We start from the raw sequence: 26,816 nt of genomic DNA, 5'->3' as shown, positions 1-26,816 counted from the left end.
ATCATGAGTCCATGTTTAGCTGCTGAATTAAATAAACAACAGTCAGTGCCTCCAGAGCCTAATTGGTCCTTTGGGAAAACACTTGAACACTGGTGAAAGTTCGGGAGCTTCACCTCATAAGAGAGAAACAAGGGTACGATGACATTCCTCAAATGCCTCCAACGCAAAGAAAACATGTTGGTTTGCAGCTGTAGGTCTAAATAGGGACATAATGGCTCTGCACTGATGCTAATGTGTGTTTAAAATGTGCATGTTCATGTCACTAAGGGGCTAACCCAAATTAAAAAGATGACCCTGTGCAGGGATCAGCCAGTGCATCACTGCAAAACGAGCCAGATTAAAATCATTTTGTCGCGTTTAATCTTGATGAATTTGGGGTTTTTCAGTTTTTAACACACACGTTGTGTTTTCCTGTTTTTCTATTTTTTAAAAGATAAAAGATGACAAAGAAATTGATTGAACTCACTCAGCAAGCAAAAAAGTTGAGAAACTCTCTGACTAAAGATCTAAAGCCAGAGAATATAAAGACGTCATGAACTAAAAAAACAATAAAAAAAACTGCATGTTTATGTTTCTAAAACAATTCTGATAAACAAGCTTGAAATCACAGACTGTATACAAAAGATGGAGGCTACCATGATGTCCTTTCTTTTTTGAGCTCTTATTTTGAAGATAATTTTAAACACAGTCTCACAGTATTTTAAAAGGATTCCAGGAATAATCTGACTAACAATGTTGCCTGGTATGAGTTACGGTATGAGTCATCTAAAGATTTTATTGAGTAAAGGTCTATTAGCAAGTAACAAATCTGTAAAAAATAAAACAAACATGTGGGTATATAAAGTCTGTGGTTCTGACACAAGCCTATCACTGTTCCTAAAAAGGTGTTGTTTACTTTATATATATATGGTTAGGTTTATATATGGTTTATATATATGGTTTAGGCCCTATAAAGGCACTACTAATTACTCGGTTAGGGTTTGAAAAACACGCGGTTTTTCTGTGGTTTGGTTCAAAATATGAGGTTACAGGTCGACTATTGCATTTGAATGTGATGCCAAGAGCTTGTTGCTATTGCAATTTGTGACATGCTGTGAGTGAAAATGAGCCCTGCTGCACAAAACCTTTGGACAGAAATGTGAGACAGCAACAGCTTTGAGAAAACATCTGTATACGACACAACAGGGAGGAAACAGCTGGCATTTTAGGTCACTGCCAGCTGTTTCTTTCTTCTTGTTCTTCTTCTTTTTCTTTAATAAAACCAGACCTCATACAGGGATCTGACCAGGAAGCCAAAAATCACAGTACACTCTATACCCTGCTTACCCATCTATTTCACTCTAAATGGGACTAACATTTACAAAATGAACATCACATTTTATTAAGCAGGTCTGTCGCTCTGTGTTAGCCCTACGTCAGATTGGTGACCTGTCCAGGGTGTATACTGTGTCTCGCCCTATGATAGCTGGGATAGGCTCCAGTCTCCCTGCGTCCCTGATAAGGACAAACGGAAGAGAATATGTGGATGGAGGACTTTAAACGGGCAATTAAGACCATAAAGTCACCAGCAAAGTGTATACTGATGTCATAGATTAAATCAGAAGAGGCTAATTTTCTCATAGTCTTCTATACATTCAGACATCTTTATGCAACCAAAGGAGTCGCCCCCTGTTGGCCATTCGAAAGACTAAAATCACTTAGGCATTGGCTTCTGTGTTCTCCATCTGCGTAATTTAAAAATGCTTTTATTAATGTTTTTGCACTTAAAAAAAAATTAAACTCCTTTTTAACTAACTCTTCTTCTCCAGATTTAAAACTGTTCGGGAGCCTCTCCAACCTCTCCTTCCGCCGCTCAACAGGGAAGAAGAGCACCAAAGCGTCCCTGGAGTATGATGGGAGCTTTTCCGGGGACAAATCTGCAGGGATGGGCAACCAGTCGGTGGACGACATGGAGTCCTGCCTCCACAGCCCCACCTACGCTCGCTCCTGTGAGATGTACACACATGTGGGGACTGTGCCTCGCAATGACAAGCAGAAGAAGAGCTTCAAGGGGCTAAAGGAGAAGAAGACCAAGACAGAGGAGGAGGAGGAGGAGAAAGGGATGAGTGAGAGGCAGGGCAATTTGAAGGCGGGAGAGCATGTCCGGGACTCGCCCCTGCTTGGTGCTCTGACAAGCCTTAGTGCGAACAACATGGAAAAGCCTCAGCCTGCTTCTACGTTGGCCCGGTCACTGCCAGTGACACCGACATCCAGCCCGACTTCACCTTTGACCTCAGAATCTGACAGCTGTGATCCTGCTGTGGAATTTTTAACCAGCAGTGAGGCATTAAAGAGCAAGAATGATTTAGAAACAGCCAGAGAGCCTTCAGTTAAGAGCCACAAGGCTGCTTCGAACCAGGATCTGTATGTGCCGATGGATCCTATAGCTGAAACAGCCCACAGCCACCTGGACCCCCAAACAGAGAGACTGCGAGGCGTCACACGTACACAGGAAACCACCACGACCATGAAAAGCTCACAGGAAGTGGAGTATGCTGACAAGTGAGATGTTTATTTATTTTTCTCTCAGAAGATGCAGGTCAGAAATACACAGCCTGATTGTTATTCAGGCAGTCAGTTCATATCAGTAGAAAAACGTTTTTAGTTAGAAACATAAGAAAAACAGACTGAAAATTCACAAAAGTGTCTTTGTGAGACTTAAACTATTAGTAGAAAATAGTAATAATCACGAGAGATTGAAAAAGGTCATGTTTCATGACCTCCTGACACCCAGCTGCTTGTTAGTGGAAATTAATTTAATATTGAGTTGACCTGAAATAAATCAGTCACTTAATCGATCACTGATCTATTAAATTATCTGTTTAAAAAGAAAAAAGATATAAATCTTAAAAATAGAGCATAAAAATTAAATCAACTTAAATTAAATTAAAAAATAATATAAAATGCACAACACTCTATAAGCTCGAGTCACTGAATCAAATAATGCTGGATGAAATATTTAAAATGAATAGATCTAAAATGTAAATATAATGAAACAATAGAAAATATTGTCTGTAACAGAAGAGACAATGAAAGTAACTCTGTGGTAAAATAATAACTAATTAATTATCGAAAAGAAAGTAAGTAACATTATGACACTCTCTAAAAAATAAAACTCTCAAATATTCAACACGTGAAGATTAAAATGCACTGTGAAAGTGGCTGTCGCTGCGGACATGCGCAGTAGCTCCGCTCCCACTCACCGCGGCTATCAGTCAGCTGGGCGAAGCCGTGAGGACTGACCTCGGGACAAGATGTGTGAAGTTGGGGACTTAAAGTTAAGCGCGGTGAGGAGGGAAAGGTGAGAAAACCGCTTCCGCTATTAACTCTTTATCCACTGATGACACGGAGCCAGGCTGTGAGATCAGGGTTTGTGTTTCTTGAATAAGAACACACACAGTTAGTTTTTTCTGAAACAGTGAGACAGTCAGAGAAAACTATCTGTCGCGATCATCTGTTAATCTGCTTCGGGGAACAGTCTCAGCTCCGAGGCTTTGATATTTTTATCCCTTCGGTCGCTTTTTTTTCGTTTGAAGTATATTTGTAAAGGCGGAAATAGAGGCGTGTTTTTGGTTAGTTTGGTGCCATAAAACCTGAAACGAGGATCAGTAAAACATTTACTAGCTACAAGTCGACTTTGAAGTGAGTCGGCTTGCTGGCTCTGGACCGGTCTGTTAGTTACATAAGCGGAGGAATTTGATCCTGCGCTGCTTCACTCTGAAGAGTGATAAGACTTCTTTGGCAGAGATGCAGCAGCAGGTTTAACTTCGTCTCTTTTCCACCTGACTTGTATGTCCCGCTGCATGCTGTCACAGGTTTGCGACCTTGTGTCAGTCGCTTAGTGCTGGCTTCAAGGAAAAGCATGCCACCTTCTGCTGCTTTAATCCAAATTATAAAAGAAATGAATGATTCTTGTACAAATAAAAGGCTATGAAAATACTTAAATGTTATGGCCCTGCAGGTAAAAGTCTATCTTAATCAAGCTGAAGTAAATGATTATGTCTTCCCAAATTGAACTTTTTGGTATTTTTCTTTTTTCAGTATATATTGTCTTGTTATTCCTGTTAACATTATGCTGTAATTAAGAATTTAGTTTGTAAAACTGTGAAAAAAAATCATCAGAATTTGACTTTAAGTTAGTTTTCGTTTGCAAAGATCTGTTTCAAGCTTCTAAATGTCACCAAACATTTGAGTAAAACAGCGAAGTGACGGTGTGATTCGTGTAGATGTAATTATATCTGATACCAGTGCATTACTGGAAAAATAAAGCTCAGAGGTGCCAAAATTTTACAAAGTCAGAATCACAAAAATGCTCAAAATATTGAACAAAATATTGATACGTCCAGAATCTCAACTTAATATACAGTTCATCGGACAGCTGTAATAACAGGCCTGCTAATTATCACCAGCCTGATCATTTGATTTGAACTCGCTTAACCTGCTAGAGTGAAAGTAAAAGGAAATGTGTCTGTATCTATAAAAAAGAACATCTGAAATGACGAGAATGATGAATATTTGGTTGTTTTACTTAAAAAATCGGCTTATGTTGTTTCATTATGAAGTCTTATTGTTAGCATTTTGGCTCCTGTCATTTTATGTATTTATGTTTTGGAGACAGAAATAACCATATCTGAAGGAAAAGGTGTTTGTCTTCATTCATAGACTGTACGTGTGCATCACACAGAAGACAGGTACCTATCAACTAGTGCTAAGAATATCAGTCACCAGCACTGACGCTAACACATCTCGGATGTTTTGTAGCAGACAGAAAGTCGTATTATTGGTCAGATAATTCTATTAAAAACTCTCCAAAAAGCACAAACAACACAGACACAGTGAGTCATGTTCAAGAAGTCCAGTTAGGGTCGACGAACACCCGTTCTTTCAAACTCGAAGCTTTAGGAGAAAGAAGATCTCCCAACCAAAAATCCTCAGTATCTGTTAAAAAAAAACTAACATTAAACGGCTTTAAGACTCACATCAGCATCGAAGGAAAGCTTTTAGTTTGATTATTGACTTTCAGTAGCAGAATAAGAGGAAATGGTGTCCTGTAGCTGTCAGGGGAAAAGGCTCAGAGTGGATTTGTGGATAAACAGAGACGACTCGTCCAGCCTCTCATTAACAGTGTGTTTCTTTTAACTACTGGTGCAGTGCCTGTTCCGGGTAAGTGTAGCCCCAACTTACAGATTTTCCCTGACTGTGCAGTTAATTGGAAGTTGCTGGTTTGAAAAGACGACCGCTGTATGGTCACACTTGTTGAATGTGCGTGTAGTGAAAACATAACTGGATGACTTAAGCTGTTTGTCACAGGAAACCAAAGACTAACATTTTTTTTAAATGCCTGTTTGTCTTTTTGAGAACCAGTCTGAATTTTGTTATTCCACATTTCAACCCTGCACCCACGGGACACTACAAAGCCTTAAGATGTAGACGATGGTCTTCAAACCTCAGTGTGGGACCAAAACACCGCCATGTCGGACACTTTTAGATGTGGTATCGCTAAACTAAGTGACGTGCGTTCATGTGGATGAATGCCCTCACAAAGATATTTAAACAAACATGGCTGTGTTGGTGTGTGGGCCCCGTCCCTGCAGATAGAGTAGAGCCACAGTCACAGTAGTGGACTCACTGAGAACAGGAAAACGATGGGAACTCTTCATCCAAATGACCAGAAACCCATCAAGTTTGAGGCATATCCCGCGAACGATCGATGAGACAGGCGAATTGGAGATTTCTCAAATTATTAGTAAGTAGTAGTAAGAGTAGTTTTACCCGCAGCGCAGCCGCAGAGGTGTCATATCAGCTTTCAGCTGTTCACAGTTTCGGAGGAATTGCACTGCCCGAACTCAGCACGTTCTGAATTCTCACCTTATTGCAATAAAGGAGGTAATTCAAGTTTAAGAAGCCATCAGAGCAGAAGTGGTCACTGAGGCTGAACTTGACCTGCTTTTAAAAAGTCATCCAGGCTTGGTGACTTTCTTTTTCCACTCTGTGTTTGTTGCAGTCAGCCTCAGCTCTTTGCAACTAATGTCGTTATTAGGGAAGCGTTAAACCACAGGCAGTCTCTCTGACTGTGTTGCTGTTGCTTGATGGCGTAACAGCTGCTGGCAGTCAGAGCAGGAACTGCTGTAAAATTTGGTGCTGGTTTGAGGAGTGCAGCCCTGAAGTGGAGGGAGTTTCCCCTCATGGATAAGGCCACTGCAAACAGTCTTATAACTTAACAGTGAACAGACTTTAACTGTGGTTCGGTCCAAGTGTGAAGAAAAAATGTGAGCAGAAGAATATTGACCATTTGTGACAGTATCCTGTCCACGTATAAGTGGATGTTGACCACTGGTTATAAGCTGGTTATAAGCTTATTCTTAGATATAGCTGCAGGTCTCCAGTTTGTCGCCTTTAAATAGAGATAAAAACATCTATCATTATATCTCACATCAGGTGACCTGAGCCGTCTCCTTACAAAGACCTCAGGGTTGAGGGCGCTACTCTTTTATCCTCTGGGTTGTTTGAAAAGTAGTGAAAAATTTAAACACAATCACCGGGCAACCACCAGCTTTTTTCCTGTTCTCAAGGAGGTTCACATCCTATTTTTACAGAATTCGTCATTAATAAGTAATAAGCTACATTCCTCATTGCAAGGAAATGACTGAGTCATTATGTGTTTTGAATGGAAAAATCAGCTTAACTTTTTTATAAATAATTACATGAATATAACAAATATATAATATAATACAATATAAATGTTCTGAACCTGCATTTATTGGTTAAGTAATAAGCTACAGTCAATTACAAGATAGATAAAAAGAAAAAATGTAAAAAAAAATTTGCATTTGCACTTTCAGTATTTACTGCTATCACTGTGGTCGTTTGCTGTCACCCGATATCTGATCCACATCGGACGACTGTATCCATACTCGCTTTTGAACCATTTGGAACATCTAGAAGAGGCTTTCATTTATTTTATTTTATCCTGTGAGGGAGAGGTGCTCTCTGTTTTTATTTGCTCCAAGGATCTCAGAATTGGAACATCCTGATACTTGGAAACTTGGAGTTTTTCAGTCCTGAGTTTGAAAAAGCAGGTATGGAGCAGCTTTTACTGGAATGAATGGGGTGCCGTGTTGTAACCTGGGAGTTTTGTCTTCGTCTGACTTCCTGTTTATTATATTGTCCTCAATAATGCCATAAAAATACCCTCCTCCTCCTTCCTAGCCCTAAAGGGTTTAATCTAATAATTAAAACAGCCAGTGAGCGTTGGCATCATTCCCAAACAGCACAAGCAGTATATCAGGGCTTAAAATCATCTGCGTGGGGTTTAGTTTTTGAATGCCAGCGCGTTTCTCATGCTGTATGTCCACATCTGTGAGTGTGTGCTGCCTGTTCTCAGAGTTTGTATTTGGGAACAAAAGGTCACCTCCCTTGACTCTTGGAAGTATGCAGCCAGTTGAGGAAGAGCAGAGAGTTTCACCCTGCCAGTGTGCTGTGTTTCTGCGCTGACATAATGCATCAAAGCTGTCAGAAAGAAACAAAGCTTTTGCTTTTTGGGAGTTTTTTTTGTTTAAAGCATCATTTGAAAAGTGTCAGTGGTCCTCTGGGTGCTGAGTTTAGTTTTGTGAGCCCCACAGGCCTCAGATTTGGTGAGGATCCAGCTGTTGTGTGGATGGACATCATGGAGAAAAAATGTTTCTTTTGCTTCAGTCTTGAAAAACAGACGGTTTGCAGATACGAGCGGGAATATTCCCGATCCTCCCTGGAGGAGTTTGTTGGGTTGCATGTTGTTGCTGGGCGGTGTCGAATGAACTCACTGCTGCTGTCAGAGAGTTTCGCAAGAGGGCCAATGGACAGCAGACAGCATAAAGCATGTACAACTTCTGCTGCTGCTACCAGAACTAACTGATAATACTGCTACTCACTTATCAAGATATGGGATTTTTTTAAAAATCAAGTAAATTATGATGACAAACAATAAGGAAAACGTGCTGTTTGAAAACAGGGCTGTTGGATTTCCAGCCTTTAATCAAGGCTGAACAATAAAAGACAAAAGCTGAATGTGACCGTGATTACAGTTGTTTGCTGTTTTATCTGATACCATAGAGTTGCTATGTCAATGACCACGACTCTGCAACAGTTTAAACTCTAATCTTACATGAGTGCGACAGGAAATATGTCACAGCAGATGAAAATTACAAAACACGTTGAATGTTTGTTGAAAGTTGCATAAAATGTGGTTTCTGGAAACAGCAGGCGCTGTAGACCCCCTGGCTACATTTAGTAGTTACCTGACTCAGACACACTGAATCCTGTGGAGCTTCAGTGGATGATGTAGCAGTGTCAGCTATTTCACCACCTTGCAGACTCTACTTTGATTCTGACGCGTCGCAGAAGCGACCCTCTTCTCGGCAACTCTAAAAATAGTGCCAGCTGTAGCTGCACAGAGCAGATGGGGGGTTAGGACGACATGTAAACATGACATGCAAACACTCAGCTCCAGTGTTTTAACTGACTCCCAGCTATAGACTGTATAAAAGTTGGACATAAATATTGTGGCGTCTCATACTGGTTAGTAAAACACCGTCATGAAGCTTTGAGCTCAGCGGCCTCTTGGTAGTTTGAAACCAGACATGACAGGCGGAGGTGGGCGGGGGGAGAGGTCTGACTGAACCACCCCACAGTTGCTAGTTAACAACTTCTCAATTACAAGTCATTGGCAGCTGATCAAGCGGCGGGCGATTCTCTCTCCTCTAACAAGGCTCCCTGAGAAACACGAGAGCTATACTGAAACTTTGATGTTTTATGATTTTTTTTAATAACATGCTGACGTCAGCCATTTTTTTTTATTACAATATGATCAAGGGCAAATGCTTACCCTACCTAGGTACTCGTGACCCCCAAGGCCTAGCTTACTGTTGTGAAGTTTGAAGACGATCCATAAAAACTTTCTGGGTAATATAAAGTTTTTAATGATTGTCACATTTGCTGTGATCTTTTTCACCTAAATTAAATCAGCGCTAGATGCTGTTGAAGACACAAAATATGAGAATCATATGTTAAAAACACTAGACTGCTAACAGACAGACCGATTACATACTTGATTACAATATGAGCTTAAAGTAGCAACTGAGACCAGAAACTATTTAAAATTGTGTTTAGTGAGGTCATACAGCAATGCGCTGAGTGCTGTTTCACATCGACTTCTATACAACGTCTTTGTCCCCCTGGTGGTCATTAAAAAGAATACACATTTAGGGCACTACCACTTTGGCTTGACTTTTCCGTCACAGAAACTAGTCATTGGTCCCAGATTCTTCCTGCTTGGATCTTTATTGTATGTTGGTCGATTTTTCTTTTCCCATAGCTGCTCTGTTGATCTCTACTGAGCAATTCATGAACAAAGAAAAAAAACAACTTAATTTATTCAGAGCAGCCATCATTCATGAAAACACAGTGCTTGTATCGCATCCAATAAATAACAAAAAATTAAAAGTAGAAGAAAAATAAATAAACAAATACTAACCTGACCAATACAGGATTTTAAAGACTGATACTGATATTTGGTGATTTAGTTTTTTTCTAGCAGACAGATGAAACAAACACATTTTTCTAAAATGTGTTAATCGTAGTTATTTATTTATTTACTTGATTGACATCTGCTAAACTCTGCTCAGATCACCTAGAGCTTATTTGTGGCATTGGATGTGTTGAAGAGAGAGAACCCTCTTCTATAATTTGCTTAGTTCAATATTTATTTTGCCCTGTTATTAATACCTCATTAGACTCTTTTTTTTTTTTTTTTAGAAACTTTCCTGTGAATTATTAGCTGTTAGGTAACTGGGGACTCTTACAAGAAAAAGTTCAAACTAATATTCTTAATAAATCAAACTTGTTTCCTTTGTTTTTTAGGCATCAGGACATGACAGATGGTGGAGGAGAATATGTGAAAGTAAGCTTACCTTTTTGTGCGACTTTAAAGTACATTTGACTCTCATTTTGATTCAGCTTCCTTTTGCTTTCTCACTTCCTGTGGTCAAGCCTTTTTCCAGCTGTATATGGACCTCTCAGCAAACCTCTGTGATTCCCTACACTCGGCTCTGTGGCTCTAATTCAATCAGGACAGTGACAGAAAAGCCTCGGGGAATGCAGCCCCTCTGCGGTGACATACTTTTGAGCTGACTTGGTTACCGCTGGAAATGGTGGCGTCTCGGCCGGCGGCCTTGTTTAGGAAAGGTGGAGAGAGACCCGGAGAGCAAGATGATTTCCACTCCATTGACTTATAATTAGATACTTGACAAACACACTTCTCTAAATGTTACAAGCTGCCAGTGAATGATAATGCTAATGAAATTAGAGCTGGAGGCTTCCAGGTCTTTACCTCACAACACACACACCATCTTATTTTGTTTTGAAGTGGTCCTGGCCCCGTTCCCAGTCTTTGATTCCCAGTTCAACGGGGCAAACCATTCTGTCAAAGAAGAAGGGGGTGGGAGGTGTCAGGGACCAGAAAAACAACATGTCACCTATAAAGCTGAGGAATGTGTTTGTGTGTGTGTCCACACTCCCAGTATTCCCAGCTTGTCCTTAACATAAATTTTTGTATACAGTAGCTTCTTCTTCTTCTTCTTTTTGCATAAAGACACGACAGACAAAGGCCGCTGAGCGATGACCCCCATCTAACAATGACGTTGCCACAGTGACAAGGCCAAAACTCCAGCATGGGTCTGGGTTTTGGGCCTCTGGTGCCGCCACTGTGGATGCCAGTGTGGGAATGCCAGAGCTGTCAATCCTCCCTCTCTCTATTCCTCCTCCCTCATCCCACTCTTTCCTCTGTTAACAGACATTCACACAAAAACAGCAGAGAAGGCTGCAGATTGGCTACATGCTTGTATTTTAGCCATTTCTTTAAAAAGCCAATCTGGTTTACATTTTTTTTCAGGAAGGAAAAACGCAGGAGATAAAAGACTCTGCTGGGATTTGACCTTTAGCCAGCAGAGGTCACACAATGGCTTAAACTCATGTTGTTGCCTTCCTGTGTTCGTACATGGGGAGGTTGTTTCTCAACGTGCGCCTGTCATGTCTTTTAAGTTCTCCAAGGAGAAGTTCTGGTTGGAGGCGCCGTCTGAGAAGCTGAGGAAGCAGCTGGAGGAAGAGCTGAGGCTGAGCGGCACAAACCTGAAGAGCCACGCTTGGTACCACGGATGCATCCCCTGGCAGGTCTGCCTCTGACATACGCACATGCAAATACACACTTTTTTTTTTTTTTTTGCAGCTGTTGCATGAAAATGTCATAATTTTTAAAAACGCTTCTCATTACTTGTGTCATTTAGGGTTACACAAAAAGGATATGAATAAAGGATGTTTTTAGCTTCCATGCATTAAGGTCAGACAATGTTGAGAGAATCAGTTCTGGACTTTATGCACTGTTACTTATGCAGCACTCAGCAGTTGTTCAATGTTTAGGCATCGAGGGGTACTCAGTTGTTACGAGACAATTACACAGCGTCACTTGCATGGAACTGGGCATCCCACGGGCCAGACTCTAATGGACTGTTTAATTTTGACCAAGCATTTCCAGGGCTGCAAAAAGAAACCAACACTGAAGTGACAAAAACATGCAGTTCCTCTAATGGCCACTTGAGGCTGACGCCCATGTCAAAGTATATCCAGCAAACCGACATGTTTACAGCCTTGTTCAAAAAACACTATTGAGCTCTCTTATCCACTGTATGAATTTTATTAATCTTAAGGGTATGACTGTTTTGAATGACAGGTGAGTCAACAGGTAGACCCAACAACTACCTGCTAGGCCTGACCTCCATTAAATTGACTCACCGAACTAGACCTCTGAACCATGTTTGGTATCTTGCGGAGCACTTTTAATGATGTTATCTGGCAAATAATATGGCTTGCTTTGTAGTAAATACTTTCCATGAATTTGGTTGTAGGTAGCATTAGCTAGTAAGTTTAAATATGTATGAATATTCCAGCTCTAAGAAACTAAGAAATGTGGTATTGACCAAAGACGAAGCTTCAAAATGCAGAGGCTTAAATCAGTGGGTGATCTCACAATGGCTACGTCTATTTATAGTCCAATTGCCCAACTGTGGTTCTGACGGCTACGTCAGGTAATATCTGGAAAAGTACATGTGGGGGAGAAAAAAACCAGTTCCCAGCATCTGCCCTGCAAGCAAGCAAGCACGTGTTTTCACCACAAACCAGCTGTGAACATTACGTAACAAAAATGGCTTTAGTTTCTTAGTTACTGATCGACGTCACTACAGACTAGAGCGTGGGATAGTAATCGATTAGAAATGCAGCAATGAAACAAAAACAAGAGAGTGGAAATAGTGGGCGGTGGTGGTTAAGTGGGTGTGAGGATGGTAGTGAATGGGGGGAGGGGGGGTATGCTCTCAAAGGTTGGTTTAATTTTAGTTTCTTTACTTTTCCTTTCACTTTTTTAAAACATTGGACTCCAGCTGCTTCATCACCAAAGTTGCGAGGCTTGTGATGAAGCAACTGGAGCTAAAGAAAATTAGTATACTTAACCAATCAGGGAAACCTTCAGGAGTACTACACATCTCCTGACCCAGAGTGTAAGTGAGCGTGAACCAAAGAGTCAAAGTTTGTTTTTCAACACGCAACAAAAGTCTTGTAGGAGTGTACATTTCCATACTTGTTCATACAGTCGAGCCCACTAACGGAAAAATATTTTTCCTGTGATGTGCTCTGTGGGCTGTTTCTTCACCGAATCGGTTGTTGGTTTTGTCAGATATTTGTCTAGGCTGTGAAAGGAAAGGACTTTTAGGTGTTCTCCTTATTAGAACAGGGATTGTTTTGTGCAGATATGTGTGAATATGAAAGGTTTAGTGTTAGATTGTTAATCGGAATCTACACAGGTGATACTGAGTAACAAAAAAGTAACATAAAGAGTAATGTAACAAAGTAGTTCTACAGAGAATAAAGAAGAAAACTAAAACATAAAATGAAGTTTAAAAAATATGCAATGCACCTATCAAAAAGTCAGATGTATCCAACATCCTATGATGGCAGGACAAGCTGATAGGCTGATGTGGGAATGAAGGCTACCTGAAGGGAAAAGGTTGTTGTTTCAGGGGAAAAGCGCATGCTGGTTAAAAAGCATCTTCAATCTAAGAGACTAATGAGCTCACTGAAGCATGGATAACTATATCACCATTAGAACACCTTTTCTTTTGCATCTTTTCTTTTTCTGTCAGATTTGCTGCATTGCTTCCTGATAAAACAGAGAGTATCTTTGGGTTTTAAAAAACATATTATTAAAGCAAGCTTGTTTTAAAGAAATGCATTTGCCCCATCCAGCTAGAACTGGATTCAGAGCAGAACTGAACAATCAGAACCTGTAGAAATAACTTCCATCAGTTTTCTTAACTGCTTATCCAGTTGAGAGTCAATGGAGCCTGTCCCAGCAGACAGAGGGTGAAAGGTGGCTACACTCTGGACAGTTTGCCGGTTTATCGCAGTGCTAACAGAGAGACAGAAAACATTCAGATTCGCAAAACCCAGAGAGAACCCATACAGTCACAGGGAGAACCTGCAAACCCCACACAGCAAAGCCCAGACTGCAAAGCTTACTACAGCATTTACTCAGATACCACAGTCATGTAGCTATTAGGCCACAAGGGGGAGCGTCTGGCTAAACTTTGGAGACAGAATGATGTTAGAAGGAGTTCAGGTATACTTTATATTACAAAACCCCTTCAAAAGGTTTTTCTCTCTGTTCAATACATGCCAGCCTCTATTCTTAGTTTTCATTTTAAATACAAAAATCAAAAAAGCAGAAGCAGAAACGTTGATGCTTCCACAATTCTTATAAATCATTTAGTGTCAATACAAAAAGGGAATTTAGTGAAATAAAGGTCAGCATGATAGTGTTTGGAAATGCGTGTTTATTTTTCATGACTCCTGTTTATTTAAATTAGTTTGACTTTATTTTTCCCCTGGTGGTTTCACCCTCCAGCAGCAGCCCTATCCAAGCCTCAAAGTTTGAGAAACACTTTCAGGAATGAGATTTAAACTAACTTGGATTTCTTCCTCTGTGTCTGAGTGTTTAGATGTGCAAATGTAAAAAAACTTTCACAAATATTGTTTACATCACTATTAAAAACAGATACATTTTAAGTTATGTGACTATTATTGTATTTTTTTAACCCAATTCATTCCAAACATTTTTTGAAATAAAATTAATATATCAATTAGACAACATAAAATAAAAGTCAAACATCACACTGCATCTTTAATCACATCGGTATAAATGTAAAAATGATGAAACGTCTAATAACTAACAGAAATTAAAACATCTGTTCAGGTGTCGGAGAGCCTTGTGGTGAACCATGGTGACTTTCTTGTCAGGGACTCTCAGTCCAGTCAGGGTGACTTTGTCCTTACCAGCCGGTGGGAGCAGAAAACGCTTCACTTCCTCATCGGGAAGGCGGTGGTTCAGTCCGCTGAGACGTACACTCGGGTTCAGTACAGCTTGGAGGGCGAGGCCTTCGACTCCTTACCTGCCCTTGTTCATTTCTATGTGGGCAGCCGGGCGGCTCTGACTCGGTGGAGCGGAGCTCAGATTCACCAGCCAGTCAACAGGACCTTGCCACTTAGCTACCTGGAGACGGCTTTCCGCACCACTGCCGTCACCTCATCGGGTCAAAGGGGGCTGAGGAACGGTAGCATGGGAGGAGAGGAGAGGGTCTGTCCGAGAAGGTGCGGTTCCACTTGTTTAATTCCTTTTAAGTTACGATTTTTATGTGTAACATAATAAACGCACAGCGTGAACTCATGTGAAAAACTATGGCACACAAGGACTGTAAATGAATTGTCTGACTTTTGATTGTTTAAGGCTATAAAGTTTATTTTATAGTAAGAAAGAAAAACATAATCCAATAAAAAGTTTGCCACGTTGAATTTCTTGATTCACTTGGGGAAAAACAATGGAGGGCTTCATAGAGCAGTTAATTAAAAACATGAACTCATCCTCTTTACAATCTTGTATTAATCTGCTACAGTAAATGTGGTGGATGAAATTAAAATGAGTACTGTGGTTCTGTAATATGTGCCATCTCTCTCCATGTAGTCCTTCCTCTAACAACCACAAGGAGGCAGACGTGAACAGGGAACAGGATGGCCAGCTGAGTCCTGGAGAATTGTTTCTTTCTACTCCTTCTAGCCGCTGTAAGTTAAACTTTTTCTCTTCTTGCCTCACAGCTTGATAATCCCTAAATACTCATCAGTATTATGAAAAATCAATAGTACAGCAGTAGGAAGAAGGTCAAAAAAAGAGTCTTAATTGGGTTGTTATTGCCCCAACAGCCTGGTCTGCCTGGCTTTTAGTCAACAGCCAGGAACTTCAACCTGATTCAGAGGATCTGTGGCTGTTTGCTCTCTGGCTTGTATAACCTCAGCAGCAGGTCACTTGTGTAGACCTGGGCTAAACCCTTAGACACTTTAACCTTTTAACATTTTTCACAATCGACATGATTTTATGTTTTAAATGTAGTCATTTTGCTTTTCCAGTAAAAGATGACATCTGATGAATAGTAAGAGTTAAAAGAAATCATTCAAAATTTATTCAAAGCTTAAAGTGTTTCCTTATCCAGAATTTAGATACTAAATGTGCATTAGTTCAGTCTTAAGAGAAGCATGACAGTGGACAGGCTGGACACAAACATAGTTGCTGTAATCTAGCTGATGTTTAATGCAAGGATGGGTCTCTGAGTTTAATGTATGATTATGTATAATGTATAATGAAGAATATTTATATTTCAATGTTTTAAACACAAAAGGAACAAGGAAACAGAAAAAAGAGCAAAGTATAACAAGATCTGGGCAAGAATAATCAGGAATTCTAATAAAGACATCAAGCTGTTGATAAAGGTATATATATATATATATATATATATATAGATAGATAGATAGATAGATAGATAGATAGATAGATATAGGTCATTGTCCTTATTTTTCAACAGGACAATGACCTAAACAACACCTCCAGGCTGCGTAAGGGCTATTTGATAAAGAAGGAGAGTGATAGAGTGCTGTGCCAGATGGCCTGGCCTCCATAGTCACCTGACCTAAACCCAATTGAGATGGTTTGGGATGATATGGACAGCAAAGTGAAGGCAAAAAGGCCAACAAGTGCTTGTGATCTCTGGAAACTCGTTCAAGACTGTCGGAAAAGTATTTCGCGTGACCTCATGAAGCTGAACGAGATTAAGCCAAGAGTGTGCATAGCAGTAATCTAAGCAAAGGGAGGCTATTTTGAAGAATCTAAAATCAAAAATATTTTTTGAGTTATTTCACACTTTTTTGTTTAAATTCGGTATGTGTTTATTCATAGTTTTGATGCCTTGACAGAGAGTCTACAATGTAAATACTCAAGAAAATAAAGAAAACCCATTAAATGAGAAGGTGTGTCCAAACATTTGTAGACATCAAAGGTTTAAAAGACAAAACTATTATTAAGAATTTTAATTGTGTTTTTTGAAGCTGCAAACTAATTAGATAGCAGAAATCCCAAAATCATGTAGTAATTATTAATATAGCAAGATTAATAATTACATCAGCAATAAAAACATTTAGCCATTTTCTTAAATAACCAATCCTGACAGATTGTGATTAATGCTGACAGGTAAGACAGTGCAACAGTATGGTTTTCATTATATATATTGCACACTGTGTCTGTATTATGGTAAATATAATGGCCAAATTGCGAATGTTTTTTTCCCCTGTAATTACATTTTAATTTCATTTAACTTTTTGAAGGGTACATGTATGGATTATAAAGATTATACATAATCAGTAATGTCAGTCAGCAACATTGTCTTGTTTATCTGTATTCACACTTGACGAGATGAAAATTCAAAAAACATTTATATTGAGCTCATTTTCAGAAACTAAATACAGAAGTAAGTGGTTACAAATTTTGCAACACAATCATCATTCCTTTTTGACTTTGTTTCTGTAAAATAATTTACGCAACAGAAACCTGACTGCTGAAACAAAAATGGTAAATACTAGCAAAGTAACTGCCAGCAGAAAGGCTGCCACATCGATCGAGTAGTACTGGATGCTGGACATCTTGTAAGACTCCGTCCTTAAGTGCGCCGCTCCTTTGTGCCGCATGACAAACTCGATCCAGAACATGGCTCGGTCCAGCGGTTTCATAGCCTGATCTCTTTGGATGCTGGACAGCTCCTTCATCTTCTCCCTGTAGGATGGTTGGTAGAGTACCTCCTTTAGCGCCTCCAAGAAGTTTTCTTTGTTCACTGTTGTAATATCAAGGACTTTGGCCACACCTTTTGCTTTCATCCTGAAGAAGTTATCAGCCTGGTCAAACAAAAGGGGCAGGCCAACCAGGGGCACACCGTGGTAAACGGCCTCCTGTATCCCATTGGTGCCTCCATGGGCCACAAACACTCTGGTCTTGGGGTGACCCAGGAGGTCATTTTGGGGCAACCAGTCCAAGATTCGCGTGTTATTACCAAGGGTGGATGGTCTTTTGCCTTTGTGCCTCCAAATCACCTTCTGAGGAAGTTCTGCAAAAGCAGCAGCAATGTCTTCAGTGATGTCCACTGGAAGTTTTTCCACTATAGATCCCAGTGTCATCACAATGACACCATGTTCACCTGAGCTCTGCACAAAGTCCTCTAGCTCTTTAGGCAGGGGCTTGGAGGGTTTGCACTGAAATCCTGACATGTAGACAACATTTGGCATTGTGGGTCGAGGGAACTCAAAGGTGAAATCGTTTCTCATCAGCCAGATGTCTGCTGACTGAAACAGCTCCATGTAATGTACATCACTGCCAAAATGACGATGGACAAATGGTTTGTAGTTTGATTCTGTCATATACCAAATTTTTAAAGTTGAGAAGAAAAAGTAGAGCACATTCTTGACACGCTGAATGAAAGTCATCTTGTCAGTCAGCTCTGACAGGGGTATGGGAATGTAAGAGAGTGGAGAAGGTGCAATTGCAAAATGGCCTTCACCCTGAATAGTCCATCGGACATTAAAGACAAGTGGAAGATGCAGACGGTGAGCCATAAGAACACCTGCACCTGTCCAAGGATCAGTCAGAACCAAATCATATTTGGCATCACGGAGGCTCTGCATCAGGTTGGTATCCTCAAACATGCGTTCCACCATCTCAAGCACCTTGACATGTATTTGATACATCTGTTTCACTAAGTCATGCTCCATTGATAATCGAGTCCACAGTGAAGCACCTTGTCGACGCATGATTACTGTTTTCATAACAAATCCCCCAAAGCGCTCATCATCAAATCCGGTCGAGGAATTTATAGTGATGGTCTTGTAGTGAGGGGACTCTGACTTGATGTACCAGGTGTCGTTTGGCCGCACCACTGTGACTTCATGACCTCTGGAGTGAAGCTCTGCGATGATGATATTCATGTTGATCCAGTGACTTCCATCCACAGGGAACACCAAGACTTTCCCTCCATTTACCAACAATGTAGAGCATAGCAGCACTGCAAGTGCCAGCAAGTTTGGATGGCACATCTCTGAAAGAGTCAGACAAAGATGTCAGGATGTTAGATCATCTCTTATGAGGAGATGGAGTTTGAGTTTAAGAGTTTGAATCACCCTAATAAATAAGGAGAAATACCTGAGATAAAGTTTAAGTTGAGAAAATATGGACTGGCCAATATTTAAACTTGACCACTGGATGTCAGACGTATTTGCCAGCTCTGCTTTGGTTTTGGCTTAGATAAGATAAAAACGTAAATTTAAAGGTTAAGATAAAGATGTGAATGATTATCTTAAAGTCATGAGCCTCTTACTCACAGCAGTGAGCATCTCGTACAGTTGACCTCATTAGTGATAAGTTAGTGACTTTGCTGCTAAATTTTCATACCTTTTTAACATCGCAGTCACAAAAAGCAAAATAAGAAATAAGAAACTAAGGTGAAACTCTAAACACTATGAGATTGTCCTTCAAGTATGGGCTCAAAATGTGGTCATAAATATTTTGTACTTGTAAAAAAGATTTGTATGTGTAAAAAAGATTTGTGTGTGCGTAAAAAAGATTTGTATGTGTAAAAAAGATTTGTGTGTGCGTAAAAAAGATTTGTGTGTTGACTTAGAAAAAAAACCCCCTGCAAGTTACAAGTACGAATTTTGACCCTATTTTTCTTCCTTTCATCTGATTGGTCAATGTCATGTCAATCACAAATGTAACAATCCAATCAGAGAACAGATGGGTTTGGCTGTCGGAGGGGCGCTTTTTTTGAACTGCAGGTCTTTGAAGGGAATAAATGCCCTTTTACATGCCAACCCAGCGTTTTCCTTCATCACCACGAAGGAAAACAGTCTGTGGTCGTCCGAGTTTGGTGATTTTTGTGTCACAGGTCTACGTGTTTAATACAGGGACTTCCACAGCCTTTTCAACAGAGCTGCGGACCGCGGGGTGGGGGCGGGCAGTGTTTTGGAAATGACAGTCTTCATTACAAAGCTTTCTTCGTTATGAATTAGCATACATGTTTTTATTGAACATTTGAGGAACCAGCAAAAAAAACAGAAACTCTTGTAGAGGACATAAAGTCAGAGATAGAAAAGACAAGGAGCAGGTGCATCTAGTACAGGTAGAGCTGCTGCAAAAACCCACAGAGCCCAGCAGCCAGCGTAACAAATTCTGGATCCTTTGCTTTTAGTTAGCAGTTAGCATTAGCAGCGTATCCTGCATCCGATGTGAAAGGACTTTTATGCTGCGCACTGTGACTCACAGCAATGGTCATGGGTCAGCCCTGACTTTGTGTTAAACTAATCCTAAAGTAATAATGGTATTTCTAACCACTGATATACCACAACTTTATCCTTTCAACAGCTACTGAAAGTTAGGGGACCTAGCTGCTATCGGATATTTATATAGAGATCCTGCAGCTTCAAGCTTCATCACCCTTCAAGGACCTGCAGTTCAAAAAAGCGCCCCTCCGACAGCCAAACCCATCTGTTCTCCGATTGGATTGTTACATTTGTGATTGACATGACATTGACCAATCAGATGAAAGGAAGAAAAATAGGGTCAAAATTCGCACTTGTAACTTGCAGGGTTTTTTTTTCTAAGTCCACACACAAATCTTTTTTACGCACACAAATCTTTTTTACGCACACACAAATCTTTTTTACGCACACACAAATTCTTTTTACGCACACAAATCTTTTTTACGCACACACAAATCTTTTTTACGCACATACAAATCTTTTTTACACACACACACAAATCTTTTTTACACACACACACAAATCTTTTTTTACAAGTACAAAATATTTATGACCACATTTTGAGCCCATATTCAAGTCTTCTTTGGTTTCAGTAGCTAAAGACTTGCATTGATTCAGTTTAAATTAAATAATGTAAGGAAACACTAATAAGCTTCTTAATTTCTTATTTGAAAGAGACAGACATTTCTGTTCTTCAGGATAAGATCAATTTGAGCAAATTCTTGATCCTTCATGTTCTACCAGTAAAGTGGTACAGTCCAATATTTCACTTTACTCATGCAGCAAATAAGTCTTTAGTCCTTCATTAAATGTAATCATGTGAAACCTAATGTTGTGCCCTTAAGCAGGGGGAATAGTGAGGAGAGATGAATGAATAATACTTACACCCAGCTCTAGCTTTCACTCGTCTGTATTGAGTCTAACAAAAACAACACAATCAGAACCACATCCTCGTTGCTTTGATACACTCAGTCTAAGGACCACAGTTTCCAACTAAGGCTGCGTTCACACTGCAAGTCTTAATGCTCAATTCAGATTTTTTGATCTAATCCGATTTTTTTTTGTCTGCTTGTTCACACTACAAATAAAATGTGACAGCAAACGTGCTCTAGTGTGAACCCTCAAAGAGGCCCACATGCGCAAAAGAAGACGTCACACAACGCGCTCTGTTTAGACCCAGACCAAACAGTATTGTTTGACTGATGGCCCTTAATGTAAAGAGTTGTTTCGGACTTTGTTTCCCAATTGTGCTTTAAGTTATAAAGTTATGGTGTTATTTACATATGGCCTAATAATTATCCTTATTGCTGTTTTAGAGAGGAGCGGTGCTTCAAAGGATAGTTGCAGATTTCTGTCAGAATCTGCAGATTATACAGTACAAATAAAATGTTCATGTTTCACTGGATGGCCAGGAAGCGTTCACAATGTCTTCTCGGGCGCTTCTGCGGTGCTGATAATTGGCGTCTGTCTTGTGTCAGTGACGTAACGTGACATGACATTCAAACAGCAGTCGCTTTCTAAAACATCAGATATGTATCAGATTCAGTACCACAAACGAAAGTGCTAATTTAGTTTAGCTTTCCAATTCAGCACAATTCAGTTATTAATCAAAAGGTTGTGCTTACCTTTAATTTAGTGGGCCCCGTCCACCCGATTGATCTGCTGATTCCTGTCCGTCTGACACTGGACTCTGTCCTCCTCAATTTAACACTCAGACTCACATCAACCGGGCAGAAACACCAAAAACTGTCCCGATTCTTTTTTGATGTTGTTGAAATCACCCAATTCTTTGAATCTTTGGGCTGAAGGAAGGACAATACTCGGTGTATAAATGCTCAATCAACAATCATTTATTTCCATACAATTCAACAGTCAGAGCATTACAACGTCCGGACGGGAGAGATGCCTGCAGAGGTTCGACAGCATGTCTCAAAATGGTGACGGGTTGCTCAGCTTTTTATAGTCTCTAGTGGCCCCCACCTAGTCATAAAAGACCAAACATTAACATTCTTTCTCTCTTACGGCGCCTAATTTATGACCTCGGCTCCCTGTCTTTCTGCTCTTCACCAAAGGAATGTGGTCTGTTTCTTCTATTATCTGGACAAGGTCCTCTGCACACAACATTCTCTTCATGATTCAGCAGTATGAAATGTCAAGAAACAATGTAATACATTCAACAGTGTTGAGTAATACAGGTCAAACCAATAGATCGAATGATTTTCACACTCTTTTAAGTCAGAAGTATAATGCAAACTAAAACTACATACTGATCACACACTCTATGTTAAAGGGTATAATATGATCTACAGCAGTTAACATAATTCAACTATTTTGATTACATATAAGGTAACATATAATAACAGAATAATATCACAATGTGCTGAGAATAAACAACCAATACTCAGATCAAGTCCAGTCAACAACAATTATTTATTAAACACATATGTGGGAGATGTACACAACGTCACCCTCTGCATAGATCTCAAAGAGGAAGCACATGTCATACTGTTTTATATGTCAGGTTTCACGCCCCCTCATGCGTAAGCAGATAACATAACACGCATCAGTTACTGTTAGTGACAGTAAGACACAATTCCTTTTTCCGTGATCTTATGCAATTACTTAGAAATCTTTCTTAACTGCCTCTTGCCCCAGGGTTTCCTTTTGTTCTCTCTTAGCAGAGCAAACGCACGCCATGCTCTCTGCAACTCTGCAGCTTCCTATTCTGCACAGTTTCAGTCTTGCTAAGCAACAGTGTTGGTCAAGTTACTTGAAAAAAGAAAAAAGTAATCAGTAACTAATTACTGATTACTTCCCCCAAAAAGTAATCCCGTTACTTTACTGATTACTTATTTTCAAAAGTAATAATTACTTAGTTACTTTTTAAAAACACGATTTACAACCTGAATAGGTGATAAAGCGATAGATCTTTCAGCCCAATTCTATTTTTTCTACATAATCCATCATACAAAATGTAATCAAATGGAAAAGTCTCTTTTTTTAACTTGTTTTATCAGTTTTAATCTTTTAACTTTATGCATCAAGTAAAAATTTAATTATATGCAACATTCTCTGACTTGAATAAATTAGTTTAACATTTAAACCTATTTTCTACACATTCCCGCACATAAAATAAAATATTTTTTGTGTTTACACTCAGTCTTTCAAATAGATGCAAGTAAAACACAGCAGAAAATAAATAAAGTCAAAGACTCAGCGATCCTGTTGCTCTATTTTCACCTGTAAAGCAGGACTGTGGGAGGCGGAGGTTTACCCTGGTGCAGGTGTGCCGCGGTCAGTTGAAGAATCCGCGAGTTTCTCTGTGAATGTCCCATTACCTCGTTGTGCACTTGGTGCTTGCTTGGAAGTTTTGGGGTTTTTTTCGCTGTAAAAAGAAGTTTTCTTCCCACGCACGATGGACGCTAATGTTTTTGTTATTTTTTATGGAATCAAACTCAAAGTAAGGTCAGTACTTCCACGCTTTAAACGCTGCACGCTCATACGCTCTCCTGCACTCGATATATGATCCATTGTTGATCTGCACACAGCTGTTGTCACTAACAGCGCACTCGCTTACGTCACTGTCGTGAGACATTCTGACAAAAAAATCACGGTTTTAGTAACGCAGTAACGCAGCGTTCCTATGGGAAAGTAACGGTAATCTAATTACCGTTTTTGCAATAGTAATCCCTTACTTTACTCGTTACTTGAAAAAAGTAATCAGTGTTACAAGTAAGGCGTTACTGCCCATCTCTGCTAAGCAATGACCTATGACACAGTTTATAACTGAAAAGTGGCCTGTAATATACTGGCCTGTTATTCAATGCATAAAACAAAAATACACAGCAAATAAATACTAGAAAATATATTTTCCTAATACTTGCTGTAAGATGAACCTCTGACCAACTAGGCGCAGAAGGTATTGCATGGCACTGCAGAATGCTGTGGTAGCTGTTTTGTTTCAGGGTGCTGCTCATTCTGTCCTAATCACCAACCCTGGATCCAGCAAAACAGCCCCAGACCGTCACACTTCCTCCTCCATGTTTGACAGTTGATGGCACACACTGTGAAATCACAGTGAAATCACAGCAGCGTCTCTTCTTTCTCCGCAAACTAAGAAGAGCAGGAGCACCAGCCCCCATCATGTACACTTTCTACAGAGGCACCATCGAGAGCATCCTGTCGAGCTGCATCACTGTGTGGTTTGGAGCCTGCAATGCGTCCTGTCATAGAACCCTCCAACGCATAGTGAGAGCTGCAGAGAGGATCATTGGTGTCTCTCTCCCCTCCCTCCAGGACATTTACAGCACCCGTCTCACTAAAAAAGCCCTTTGCATAGCGGCTGATCCCACGCACCCAATGTAAAGCTTCTTCAAGCTGCTGCCGTCAGGGAGGAGACTGCGGAGTCTCCAGGCCAGGACCAGCAGACTGAAGGACAGCTTCATCCATCAGGCTGTCAGGAAGCTTAACTCCCTCCCGATTCTGCCCCCTCTCCCCTCTTCTCCTCCATGGTCTCACTGAACTCTGTCACATACACACACACACACACACACACACACACACACACACACACACACACACACACACACTCTCTGACTCACTCACTGGCCTGCACCAGTTACCAGTCACTTTGTGGAGCATTGGACTGCCATTACCTCATAAGACTTTGTTGTTATACTATCTCTTACCGTATATTACTAAATCTCCATTTGCACTATTTGCCTATTTGCACTACTCTGCCTGGTTTACACTCAATGTCATTTACCCTTACCTGAATATTGTATATTGTATATTGCATAGCTTTCTTGTTAAATTGTATTGTATTTATTTAAATTTTTACTTTTTAATTTATTTTATTTGCATTTTTTAATCACTCTCTTATATTTAAATGTTCATTTGCTATTTCATCTAGGGTTTGAGAGTAACGAAATTTCTATTCTCTGTATGTCCTGTACATGTGGCAGAATTGACAAATAAAGTTGACTTTGACTTTGTTCCACAGTCAAAGTCAAAGTCAATCTTTTCGTCTACTCGATGGCGTACAAAGATCCTGCCTGATTAACCAAAGATTTCAAGTTTTGATTCGTCAGTCCATAATACCTTCTTCTAGTTTTCAGTGGTCCAATGGTGGCGTTTCATGACCCAGGCAAGCCTTTTTGTCTTATTATGACACGTTAGCAATGGCTTTCTTGCTGCAACTCGTCCTTTCAAACCTGTAGCTCAAAGTCTTCTTTTCATAGTTGAAGCGGAGACTTGCTTACTACGACATTAAGCTGTGCTTGAAGCTGTTGTCCTGTGAGCCGCTTATCATTCAAGCTGTTAACTCTCAGAAACTTGTCCTCTGATTCAGTTGTGGCTTTGGGTCTGCCAGAGTAGACCTCTTCCTGTCAGAGTTTGCCCAGTTTCTGAGTGCCTTTTGGTGTTGAAGGAAACTGTACTCACTGACACCTTGACTTTATTTGCAATTTCTCTGTAAGACAGACCTACATTTTTAATTGCTATGATGGTCTGGCTCTCTTCCACTGTTAATTGTCTTTTTCTCGCCATTTTTGTAGCAACACACTGCTTTCTGCTGTACAATACTGTTCAAAATGGTAAATGGCCTGTATTTATATAGCGCTTTACGAGTCCCTAAGGACCCCAAAGCGCTTTACATATCCAGTCATCCACCCATTCACACACACATTCACACACTGATGATGGCAAGCTACATTGTAGCCACAGCCACCCTGGGGCGCACTGACAGATGCTCATTAGGGTCTGGTAACACAGTGTGTTCCTACACTGCTTTTATGCAGACAGAGGGGGGTGCAAGTGATCCAGAAAAGTTGGGACACCTGTAGGAATTAGTAGCACCAGCTTTCAAGGCTTGATCAACCTCCATTGCTGCAGAACAGCTTTAAATTGTTAACCATTTTAATGTTCCATGAAGTCTTCTTTAGTTTCAGTAACTAAAAACTTGTATTGATTCAGGTCAAATTAAATAATTTTAGGAAAAACCAATAAGCGTCTTTATTTTTTATTTGAAAGTGACCAAATATTTGTGTTCTTCAGGATGAGACCAATTTGAGCAAATTCGTGAGCCTTTGCGTTCTTCCAGTAAAGTAGTACAGTCCAATATATCACTTTACTCATATTCTGTTTGCATAGGGTTAATGTTAGGGTTGGGGTCATTGCCAGTGATGACTTAGACCTCAAAAAGTTAAAGAGTAAAAACAATAAGAACTTGACTTGTAAAGAAAACTCACACGATAAATCGGTGTCAGATGAAAAACTTTCATAAATCCTGAATATATGATTCAAGTAGTTAAATACGGAGCCTCACACGGGACATTGCAGAAAAAAAAATGAAGATGAACTTCTGTGAGATCTCGCAAAACTTTTGCGAGTACGGTGTTCCCCCCAGCTCTAGTGGGCCTCGACTTCCCGGTCAGCTTTGAGCTGGTGGGTAACAGATGTCTCCGAAAACATCGGCGCACTTTTGCAAATAATTGATGTCTTGATAAAAAGTCCAGATATTTGCCGCCATTGTTAGAAACTGGAATTGGCTGGGCCGTGTTATGAATTCTGGGATAGGTTGGGCCACGAAGGATACACCGACTCGGCCTTCAAATGCGACCTGTGAAGGATTGCAGCCTATTTTGCGAGATTTCACTGAAGTTCATCTTTATTTATTTTTTCCTCCAATGTCTCTTGTGGGGCTCTGTAGTTAAATGTAGTTAAGTTAAAAATAAATGTAACAATGGAGACATTGCTGTATATATATTTTTTAAATCAACAAAGTGATCAATAGTGTTCTATGGTAATATGTAATTCAGTGCACCAAAATAGTTGTATTAGATTTCAACTTACTTTATTTTCTATTCCAGCACCATTTGAAATAGAGTGGGAAAAATATACCGTACACAGTGAATTTCAGCTACTTGCACACTGTTTCTATATTACTGTCAATATGTTGGTCAGGTTACAGAAGTTTTTTTTATGCACATGAAAAATATCACCATCAAATTCTG

At 40.0% G+C, this 26,816-nt stretch overlaps 2 protein-coding genes across 3 annotated transcripts in view; one reads left to right on the top strand and one right to left on the bottom strand.

Annotated features, from left to right (window-relative positions):
- sh2d3cb (SH2 domain containing 3Cb) overlaps positions 1-26,816 on the top strand; it is a 57,666-nt gene that overhangs the window by 5,648 nt on the left and 25,202 nt on the right. Inside the window, exons 2-6 of the mRNA XM_080893908.1 lie at positions 1,809-2,541; positions 9,937-9,976; positions 11,116-11,244; positions 14,375-14,769; positions 15,140-15,237. Coding sequence (XP_080750034.1) covers positions 1,809-2,541; positions 9,937-9,976; positions 11,116-11,244; positions 14,375-14,769; positions 15,140-15,237 — 1,395 coding nt within the window. The remainder of the gene's footprint in view (positions 1-1,808; positions 2,542-9,936; positions 9,977-11,115; positions 11,245-14,374; positions 14,770-15,139; positions 15,238-26,816) is intronic.
- Positions 16,519-21,785, bottom strand: LOC308404069 (UDP-glucuronosyltransferase 2A2-like). 2 transcript variants are annotated; one of them, XM_080893910.1, is made up of 3 exons: positions 21,429-21,785; positions 18,689-18,785; positions 16,519-18,584 (listed from the first exon to the last, which is right to left on the bottom strand). In XM_080893910.1, the coding sequence occupies exon 3, from the start codon at positions 18,580-18,582 to the stop codon at positions 17,002-17,004; it is 1,581 nt and encodes a 526-aa protein (XP_080750036.1). In that variant the 5' UTR covers positions 18,583-18,584; positions 18,689-18,785; positions 21,429-21,785; the 3' UTR covers positions 16,519-17,001. The 2 variants fall into 2 exon arrangements, with proteins under 2 accessions (XP_080750036.1, XP_080750035.1); XM_080893909.1 differs by lacking the exon at positions 18,689-18,785 and having other exon boundaries at positions 21,429-21,764.

The sequence above is a fragment of the Rhamphochromis sp. 'chilingali' genome (genome assembly GCF_963969265.1).
Source record: "Rhamphochromis sp. 'chilingali' genome assembly, chromosome: 10".
NCBI lineage: Eukaryota > Metazoa > Chordata > Actinopteri > Cichliformes > Cichlidae > Rhamphochromis > Rhamphochromis sp. 'chilingali'.
Note: the sequence above shows the minus strand (reverse complement) of the source record. Positions and strands in the feature narration are given on the sequence as shown.